The sequence below is a fragment of the Saccoglossus kowalevskii genome, chromosome 17 (assembly GCF_978046115.1).
Source record: "Saccoglossus kowalevskii chromosome 17, keSacKowa6.1, whole genome shotgun sequence".
In the NCBI taxonomy this organism is placed as follows: Eukaryota; Metazoa; Hemichordata; class Enteropneusta; family Harrimaniidae; genus Saccoglossus; species Saccoglossus kowalevskii.
In genome coordinates, this window is record NC_140657.1 from 25,739,433 (window position 1) to 25,750,108 (window position 10,676).

Genomic DNA, 10,676 nt, shown 5'->3' on the forward strand with positions numbered 1-10,676 from the left:
AACAATAACTATATAGGTGGACCATCATTCAAAATATTTTAAGGGTCGACTATTTAAAAATCATAGGGGTGGTTGGAAAAAAATGCTGAAGAACGCAACCTAGACACCGAGAAATGCATGCAAGGTGTTGCAGCGAAAATATGTTTTGGCACATTTGTGAAAATAATAAATGTTCAGACAAGACACCACGAAAAAATGCACTTCCAGCCACCCCTCGTGGTTTTAAACGTTTAACCCCTTACTGGTCCTCACAGAAATGCACTTGCCTTGGGACAGTGGGCCAGCGCAAATAGCGTAGTAGTCGGTCAATTGGCACAAGTGTTTATTCGATATTTACATAATTAATTTACTGAAATATTTCCCCTATACATAACTTAGAGTGTAAAATGCAATGCACTGAACGCATTGCGCCGGCCCCAAACCACGCAGAATATCGCGATATTACAGCGTTCCAGAACGCCCATTCAAGTTGCTATGTAACGTGGTCGGACGCCTCAGTGCGCGTTACATTTAGCCGCAACGCACCATACTGACAAGACGTACTTTAAAGTTCTCTACACAATCCACGCATTTCTTCTCACGCTGTGGTAAGATAGGCGCATACTTTTCATATAAGATCGATCATAACTAGTATAACGTTTGAACAGTCGCATTTTCGTTTCAAGACATTTTTCTTACCACCATGTTGTTTATTTGTACGCTCATTAATTTTCCTCGATTGTTACCAGGTTAAAATGTCGCGCACTGGCTGGACGCTGCAAGACCAAGTTGATGAACTAAGAAACAAGCTTGCCCTCAAAGGTGAGTTATCGCATATTTAATATAATATATTCCGAAAATGCTTTAAAAAAATTGTCCCATTCATATTTCGTTGGTTTGTACGTTCAAATGTTTACTATTTGTTCGTGACTGCCGACAAGCATGTTCAATTTTGTTTTCAGATTTAATCACACAATTTATGCCATAAATAGTATATTATTTGATGCGTTGGTAGTTTTGTTTCAATGCAAACATTCGCCACTCATTGTACTCCCTCACCAACATCAGTAGCGTCTGTGACGTCACTTGAAAACGTTCTATCGTACGACGCGTCCGCGGACGCGTTAAGACGCGGAGCAGACACTTTTCATGGCGAATCTCTCCTGTGTTAAGTTTTAATGTAAACGAAGACTGGCGAGACTATATAGTTAACAACTGGTGACTTATAATATGTAACTGAAAACTTTTATTTAGTATTTATACTAATTTACCGTTACTTCTGCTGTGGTTCTCAGATCGCGATCACAGGGCGTACTTTGATAGTTCCGAAATAGCAAAGAAACACAACGACGAATATATTATTCATCTTAGAAAAGAATGTAAAAAGAAACGTGTTCAACTTGCGAAGAGTATTAATGTTAGTATTTATTTATTTATTTATTTATTTATTTATTTATTTATTTATTTATTTATTTATTTATTTATTTATTTATTTATTTATTTATAAATATTACAATGTGTAAACAACTACTACATTTCTTTTATTTATTATTTACAGGAAGATGAGAAAGTCGTTGGAGTGGCATTCTTGAAACGTCATCGTGAGCGTCTTTCTCTTCGAAGAGCCAGTGCCCCAGTAAGTAGAAAATACGATCTGGTTTTGACTCACTCGAGGGATAACACCATAATATACAACACTGTAGCAATTCATTGTATTTATTAAATATATTTGTTTTATAGCAAGCCATTTCAATTATGGACCAGAAGGTGTGTGAAAAAGCCAAGCTATTCAACGCTCTCAAACATAAACGACAACAGAAAGAATCTGAGATTAAGAATCTTCAAATGATGTACCTGCGTAATGTGGATCTAGAGCACGAGGGCGCTGCACATCAAGACAAGAAATATCAACAGGTGAGACTAAGTCTTCAATAGAGAAAATTCACACAATATCTGTGTTGGCCACATTTTTTTATTATGTTTATTTACCATTTCTTATCACATCAACAGGAAATTCGAAAGTTGGAGAACAGCTTAGACAAAGCCAAAATTAAGATTGACACAGCTGTGAAAGTCCAGGTCAACTATAAACAGATCCTGAATTCCTTGGAAAAGGTAGGCTGATTGTTATCATTATCAATACAAACACTATCAATAAATACGTTACATGTATGATATTTACATATTTTTCATGTGATCTCACAGGAGAGCTTGGCATTTCCTGACCGTTTGAGGTCCTTGGAATCCGCCATTGTAGAGCAAAAAATGGAAATGGCAGAGCTGAAGGAAATCCACACTGATGCTCTTGCTGGTAAAGAAATGATAAAGTCTAAGCTAACCAAGTTTGAGCTGAAAGTCTTTGGAGCCAAAATACAACGAGACAAATGCTTAAATGCAACAAAGAAGCAGGCCGAGAAACTAAAAGACTTGGTTGAAAAAACTGAGAGGCGACCATTGCGGTCAACATTGCAAACCGAGGATGATTCTGCAAATGGTGAGTGGTGCTTTTATTTCCTGCTCATGGATATTCACCAATTCTATTGTTTCCATTTTCATGCCTTTTCATGTATGTTTATTTATTGTCTGTTATCTTATTTGTAAACGCAGATCTTCGCCTGCAGTCCAGAATCAACTGTGAAGCATTGGTCAAGATCTCTGAGTATGAAGACTCTATGCATTCAATCATGGATGCCTTATCCATCTCAGATGTTGAAGTATGTTAACCCACACCTAAGCTTTCACTTAATCTCAATATCATTGAATATTATTTGAGTGTATCTCTCAATCTTCGTCCCAGACTGAATATAATGTGCGTACGTTTTTAATTGCAGCATATCCTACATCGTGTCACGGAGCAACAAAATACTAGTAAACATTTAGAAGAACAAAATAAATATTTAGAGAAACAGATTTTTGCTATGAAAAGCCAGAAAATGAAGTTACAAAAAGAATTTGAAGACATGAAATATTCTGGGGAACGCAAGGCAGCCAAGTAAGTCAAAATAATAATATAACATTTGTTATGTGCCTGTGTATTTGTTTTGAACAACAGATTTTGTTTAATTGAGGTTACCGATAGCCATATTTCTTTGTTATTTTACTTTTTAGAAACCAGACTCTTGTCGACAAAATGGAGAGTAGTTCAGCAGAAGAAATGAAGAGATCCCAAGTGCTGAGAGATGCATTGACAAGAAAAGAGAAAGTCATGGTGGAAACTAGCACTGGCATTGAATCTCTCCATCACAAATTACTTGCCATCAAACTTAAACCAGTAACTATTGCTAGAACTCGAATTCGAATAACCACTTTTGATTCTAAATACAAACATGTCTCCTGTTACCCCAGGCGCTGGAGGTTGTAATGTTCCGCCCGCCCAGTAGAATAATGTTGTTGTTTGTGTAGCATTATCCTACCAGGCGGGCAGAACATTACAACCTCCAGCGCTTGGGGTAGTCTCCTGTATGTTTTCTAAATAAATATTTGTTTTTGATTTTTATTTCAGCCAAAGAGAAGTTATGCTATTGACGGTGATATAACTGATCAACTAGGGCTTGTTGAGGACAAACTGCAGACCTTGTTGAACCTGTTGAAGCTAAAAGACACCAACGCTGTAATGAAAGCACTTTCCGGAGTTGAGGTACATCTCATATTATTGTCAATGGTGTATTAATCGATTCTTAGGAGTGCACTCATGTGACCATTATACTAATACAACCAGAACGTATGTATTTTAAAATGTGTGTTTTTTTTTCTTTTTTCAGTTCCAGGAATACATAGAAAGCTCTCTGCCAGATGAAAATGTTAGGATTCAAGTTCAGGAAGAAGAAAACACATATGAATCAAGTAAGTCAATGTTAGAGTATATCATTTACATTGAATTGCACAAGTCATGCTGAATACCATGAGATTTGGTGAAAAATCTGCTACCTGCTAATATTATACAGGTATTTGTCTTGTCTGAGTCTGATATCCAGATTTATCATCCCTCAAGTGGCTGTTATTGCTGAGACCAATAACAGCAACTTGGGGTACAATATTATTGATATTGGTCAAAGTCATGGTCAATAACTGTCTTATTATATGGAAAGAGAAAAACATGACAGTAAATATTAGGTGAAACTGAAGAAGAATTTCCTGAGTTAACTCAAAACTAACCTTGTGTGGAGAAATTCATTTGAGAGTGTTACCCAGCATCAAATGTAAGATATACACACTTGCAGAAGCCAATATCAATATTTATCTAATGATCATGTGACCACTTTTGACAAATAATATTTATTGTCTTACTGTGTTTTAATTATATTTTCAGATGAGTTGGACTATGACAGCCAGGATAATGAAGAAACACCAACACGACAGGACATTAAAAATCGTGGCCAGCAAATCTTGGAGAAAAAGACAGACAGACGAAGTCGCAAAAGGAAAAACTAAACCTTATACATTGGTTGAAAAAAAAATTGTCACATAAAATATGGAATTGATTGAAGATATAATAAAATGAATCATGCATAAATTATATTTGTAGTGTGTTGTGTACATTTGTTAGTCTCTGGTACAGTCTAGGCCTATTTATTCTTAGTCTTGATTTCCTGTACTTCGAATTGCATTTATGATTGTCTGGCTGTTCAGTTTTCCAGTTCGTATGTACTGCCCTCACCGATATGTGTCTGAAGCGAAGCTGGATACGACGATACTGGGCGTCTGAGGTTAAACATTAGCAAGGAGTATTTTCATAAGCTGTAATCAATTGTTTTTATTTTCGTAATAATGTAATTTAAATAAATAAGAATTGTAAATTCGTATATATACATGGACAAGGTGTTAAATGTAATCAGATATTTTATTTGTCCGTAATTTGTACAAAGATCTTATTTTTTGTAAGTGTATAAAGCATTTCCCACATTAAATTTTGTAATCCGTACGCAATTTCCAATTTTGTTCCTTAAACACACATTATCAAATATATCAAATATATTATAAAAGTGTAAAATGTAATTAGGAATTTGCTTTATCTGTAAAGTGTAAAAACTTTCATTTTATTTTCTGTAAAATGCCTTTTTTATTTCCTGTAACTTGTACAAGCTGCTATCCCCCTTGCCCCCTCTTTCGTTAAACATGTTTTGGGCCACTCTCTAATACGAGGAAAATGCGTATACTTGTGGTGTCTACATCGCGCGTTAAAATTTGCATATAACATTAGCGCGTAACAAAGATTGACAGTGATAAAGGAAAGAGTGGTATAAACAAAGATCAGTGATTACTTGAAATCGATATCAGAAGGGGGGGGGGTAAAAAAAAGAAAAGTTATATAACATTTTATTATTTAATAATTTATTAAAATACATAAGTTTGTCCAACTCCCTGTGGTTAAACCGTGGACTTGAAGTTGCATTCCCACTGCAAATATGTCAAACATCACTATTAGAACAAGCTAAAAACATAAAAAGTGTAAATAAATAAATTTAAACGTAGATGTCCTGCCGTCTAAAACATTTTATGTTTAGTTCTTGTCTCGTAGATAGACTTACCTACAAGTACAATGTAACTGACCACCACGAACAAACAACGTCCACAAAGCAGCGAAAACGCTTTTTTTTCACAGTCATTTCATTACTTCGCATTTTTGCTATTTCCAGGATTTTCGTACTTTCGGGAAAAAAACAAGACTTGATAACAATTCAATTGTGAAATCGACATCGTTCATTTAACAACTTTGTTTTAGTTGTGTTTGAAGATATGATACTACACTTCAAAACAATATCGACGCTGTAAAGCGACTACCTGCATTTCACCACAGCCCCCCCCCCCCGGAACTGTGATTTCACTCATGTACATAACAAAAGCTTCTTCGTCATTTGAGGGCGCTGATTATAAAGGCATGCTAACATTACAAGTTGGTTTCTCAAAGTTCTCCCTAACAAACTAGCCGAGCGTGGTAAAACCTAACTAACCCCGTAAACGTCTTGCTTGAGTACACACTATTTTCACCTGATCACATTACAAATCGTTTTAGAAATTTTAAAACAAACATTGCTGTCCCTGATCGCGGAAACATAAACTCAAACGCCCCCAGCTAATAAGACTCCCTAAAATGACTAGCTTTAACGAAAATGCGTCTCTTGTGTTTGTAACACTTTACCAGTATCTTCCTTTACATATTGATACACGAGACAATCACATGATACACTGTACTGAGAGAAGCAGTCGGCAGTTTATAAACAAAAATCATCTGATTCGACCACCGCGGATTTGTGTAGTGTCTTTTTCTTTAGGCAGCTAGAGGGTCTCGCCCTGTTTTCTTTTACTCGAGGGCGCGAGATTTCAGCGTGTGAAACTTGTATTGATATTTTGAAGCAAATTCTTAAGAGCACCTCGGTCCCGGAGACAATAGGTATGTAGAGACACGTCGTAACCAGTGATTTGTGTGGCCGAAATGTTCCGTACATGTTTGAGATTGAAGTAGAAGGTGTCAGGGCCTCCGGGGAACGGTGGGACCGCGGTTCGTGTTGTTTAGGTAATCTTGATCACTGCACGACGTAGTACACTGTCAGGCCGTGTTACCAATGAAATATTACCGTTTATACTTCCGGCGTCTTCGGGTACCCACGATTTGTATTTGTTTTTTGTCATTTATTTGATGTAACATTTCATTCAGCAAAATACCAAGAATTTAACCTTCAAATATCGTCATTTTTTAGTATGGGATGGACCAATTACTTAGAAACTCTCGGTGAGGCGACGGCAGAAGAACTTTGCAAAATATTGTTTTCTTTCAATTAGTCTATTGCTAATTTTTTGTTCCCATCATGAATTTTTCTCAATGTCGAATAATCAATATTTTTCCTTGAGATTTAGGCTTGCAGATGTTATTGATTGCTGCAGGATTATTTTTTTTCAAATTTTTTTCTGTGCAAATTATAGTTTGCAATTATGCCATTGCCCCAAGAGTTTCTAATGGTCCCCAGAGCAACATAAAGTGATTATATTTTGTGCAATGTTTAAACACACTGTAGCAGCAGCCACAGGATAGTTATGTTGATATGTAAATGTATGTAGAACATACAAGTGTACTCCAAAATCAAAAATTACCTTTTTTCATTGATTTTTAAATTCAATGCCCTGACCCCCCCTCTCCCCCCAGTTCCGAAAACATTACCCCGCCATATTTTGGAAACCATGCCCACTTTTGTGAAACCATGCCCAAAATGGAACTCAATGTTCAATTAACAGTACCAGATTCTTGAGTTACGGGCAACAAACATTTTGTTTTTTGTTTAACCTCCACATTCATATTCAGTAACTTTAACTAACTTAAATGTTAAATAACAGTTAACCAAAAGTTGAGTTACTGGCAACATATATTTTTTGTTTTGTTTAACTTTCAAATTTTTAAGTCTTTCATTTTTGACCATGCAATAAGATTGCTTGTTTCAACTTTTGGGCTTAAACACACTGAGATCTTGCATCCACTGTAGCAATCATTTTCATATATCTTTATTTACTTTTGAGCCAAGTTTCCAATTCTTTTTTGAAGTTCCTATTTTGGTGATCCAAGGCTTGAAATTAACAGTAGCTTAAGGCACACAGACTGCCAAATCTTGTCCTGGTGCTACCATTTTTAAAAATTAGTACCGTAAAAATCATATTTGAGGCCGCAGCTTTAATAGAAGCCGCACCCCTAACTTGAGACATTGTTTCATGTTGAAATTGACAAGTTTTGATCCCAGGGAAAAGTCTGCAATATAAGCTGCACCCAAACTTTCACAAACCAAACAGCCACCACGAATTTCAGAAAAAGATATACCATTTAATTTTAAATTAAGGCATAATTTTTCGAACATTTCAATGATTCCTGACGGTTAAATTAGAGTCTAATTAAGGTTTTCCATAGTCATTGATGCTTATTCCAGAGTACAGGTTTATTGTGGGTAGCGTGACTGGGTAAACTGCGTTTCGACAATGAGCTGTTATTATCTTCAAAAGTGTTAAATTCTTCTTCAATGCTCAGCTTATTTTTCGAAAACAACTAATTTCTTGATTTAAAAAAAATCATGCCGTTTTCCCATCAAAATCAAAGCCAAACGATCGCACTACCACAACAGTAAATCTCTTCCGTGTTTTGTTTACCATGAGGTCGCTGAACTACATTAACATATTTAAATGAGCTCGTGTAATTTAATCACGTTGGCACCATCCAGCGTTTCGATTGGTTAATTAGCGACTTGACCTATCAGGTCAACATAACAGTTTCAAGTCACTAAAGATGTTTGAACTAACATGGCGGATATTGGAACGAGCATTTATATGTGACCAAAATCATTTGCTTGCAGTGAACTAAGTTGAAATTTCACAACAATTCAACGAATAATCAGCAATTGTAACACTTCGAAAACAAGTAAGTTATTCACTTGTGTGAAACGCAGCATGACTGTTACCGTGATCAAATTTTTTTTGTTATTATGCGAAAATTTTTTTTTTTATTGACTTTTTTTATTTTAATTTCCCCGATGTCTAGATTAAACATGGAATGTACAGTCACTCTGCCGGAAGTCGAACATGCCGCAATCGACTGTGTCAGACGGCTGTCTGCACAGTTACTAAAGCCCCTTTCACAATTGGCGCCTCACTCATGCGATAATTTTTTTTTCGAAAATATTTTTTCCGTCCTGTTGTAGAAGTGTTGTCTTTGAGTCACAAGCAATATATAAAATCGTACGAGAGGTGAACGACCATTGCACCAGGATACAACAGTCGTGAGACGTAATCGTGCGATTATTTTCATGTTTCCGGGTGCAACAGTCATACAACGGCTGCAACGGTTGAACGATGATGCGACCAAGTCGCACGACATATGCGTTTTGTAGCGCCATATGTCGCGCGACCTAGCGACCCGTTGTACGACTACTACAACCGATCGTACAAGGCTACGACCTATTGTGCGACACGCCGCACCACCTGTCGCGCAAGGTGTTGGCCTATACGACACGCGATGCGACTTTCTTCATTACAACCGCTGATGCCTGACGAGACGCTGCTACAGTGAACAAGACACAACCAAAACAAGCCGGTAGGCTGGTCGGCGATCCGCTCCGCTCAAAAACAAGCAACATGTTGTTGGCTGTTTCCATGGTGTGACATAAACGTGAAGCTAACGTCGGTTTATAACTAATACGAAGTTCGCAAACACCAATTGTCCATTCAGTCTTTAGAAGTCACTTAGTTTATTACTAGGACCACTAGAGTAGAGTAGAGTGACTGTGCTAGAACGTATTCTGCTGTTACATTTTTTATTTCCAACCGTTTTGCGATAGCATTTTCTAGAATGAAGCGTTTCCTGTAAATGCTGGGAAGCGAAATAACGAAATGGTAAATATTTACCTAAATTGCAGTGTGTTGACCTTCATAACAATATACTTCATAATGCAAAACACTAGTCATGGTGAGTTATTTAAATATACGACTCCTCATCGAAAAATATGACCATAGTCCAGAATTTCAGATGGATATTAAGCAACCTAAGAGCATATCAGAAGCATTTACTCTAAAATATAAAAAAAGAACTGCAGTCAAAAGTCAAGAATGCCAGCAAATAAAGGACTCTGTCCCACAATCCTTTGTGTGCGTACGGACACGCTCAAAAAACTGTACCACGCTTGTCAAATCTGGGTCAAATATACAGTACACTATCTTGCCACAGATTGTTTATTAGTAGTGGGGTGTTTGGTGACCATTGAATTAGCCCGTGATTCATATTTTATGTGTATTAATTTATTAATCAATTGTCGTGACTGACAGTACTGCAAAATTTTTGGTCAAAAAAACGCAACTGATGAAACGGAAGAGCATCGCCAGGCATGGACGCAGGGCTCTTTGGCAACGACCGCATAGAGGTCAAAATACGCATTCTATTTTTACGCATTAAATTTGGCTCTTCCGTTTCGCCCCCTCCGGAATGTTCTACTTTCGCAGCCTAATCACAGGTTTTTCGAAAAACGTCGAAAAAACACAAGAATTTGTAGAAATGTTCCTGTTTTGGGTGGATTATTGATAGAGAATAATGTCTTTATTACAAAAATGCTGAAAAACCGTGAGTTGTTGCCTTAGTTATTTTTTTTTATTGGCGAAAAACTGCGAATTTGGTTGCACAACTTCCCTTTATCATATACACCCAGCTACACCGATGCCAGCTGACTGTGTACAAAACTGGTAGGAGGTAATACATTTGGGGCGAAAGTATTCAAAAATAAGTTTTTGGATGTTGCAATGGCAGTGGTGGGCCTGTGAAGTATGAACAAACCCAGCTGAGCCGAAAAAATCACAGAGGAGTTAAAAGTCGTTGCCGGTGAAAAGTTACCCCAACTTTGGGGTCAAATTTCTCGGTAATGAAAACAGATATCAAAAATTCAAATAGTAACTTTGTGCCCACATTCAAGCTGAGTAGAATGAGCTATGTCTGAAGTGTTTTATCCCAAATTTGTAGGAGGAGATACATTTGGCGCGAAGCTATCCAAAAATCAGTTTTTTGGCTGTTGCTATGGCAACAGTGGTCCAAAAATTTTTTTCAGATTTTTCCTAATAACTAGGGTGAAGGTGTGACCTACCTGCCAAGTTTGAACGAAATCGGCCAAGCCAAAAAAATCACAGAAGAAATCATAAGTGAAAACACTGGAAATGTACAGACACACAAAACGACAAAA

At 36.9% G+C, this 10,676-nt stretch overlaps 1 protein-coding gene across 1 annotated transcript; it reads left to right on the plus strand.

The window, feature by feature from the left end:
• Nucleotides 1-734: 734 nt before the first annotated feature.
• On the plus strand, nucleotides 735-4,495 carry LOC102804204 (outer dynein arm-docking complex subunit 3-like). Its single transcript, XM_085491951.1, has 12 exons — nucleotides 735-801; nucleotides 1,275-1,396; nucleotides 1,538-1,615; nucleotides 1,720-1,893; nucleotides 1,990-2,094; nucleotides 2,185-2,473; nucleotides 2,587-2,693; nucleotides 2,811-2,971; nucleotides 3,088-3,250; nucleotides 3,482-3,616; nucleotides 3,741-3,822; nucleotides 4,289-4,495. The coding sequence occupies exons 1-12, from the start codon at nucleotides 735-737 to the stop codon at nucleotides 4,408-4,410; spliced, it is 1,605 nt and encodes a 534-aa protein (XP_085348077.1). The 3' UTR covers nucleotides 4,411-4,495.
• The last annotated feature ends 6,181 nt before the right edge of the window (nucleotides 4,496-10,676 follow it).

Coding starts and splice junctions, on each gene's coding strand:
- LOC102804204 (XM_085491951.1), top strand. CDS start 735: ATGTCGCGCACTGGCTGGACGCTGCAAGACCAAGTTGATGAACTAAGA. Junction 2,095..2,184: donor TCCTGAATTCCTTGGAAAAG/GTAGGCTGATTG, acceptor GTGATCTCACAG/GAGAGCTTGGCATTTCCTGA. Junction 3,617..3,740: donor AAGCACTTTCCGGAGTTGAG/GTACATCTCATA, acceptor TTCTTTTTTCAG/TTCCAGGAATACATAGAAAG.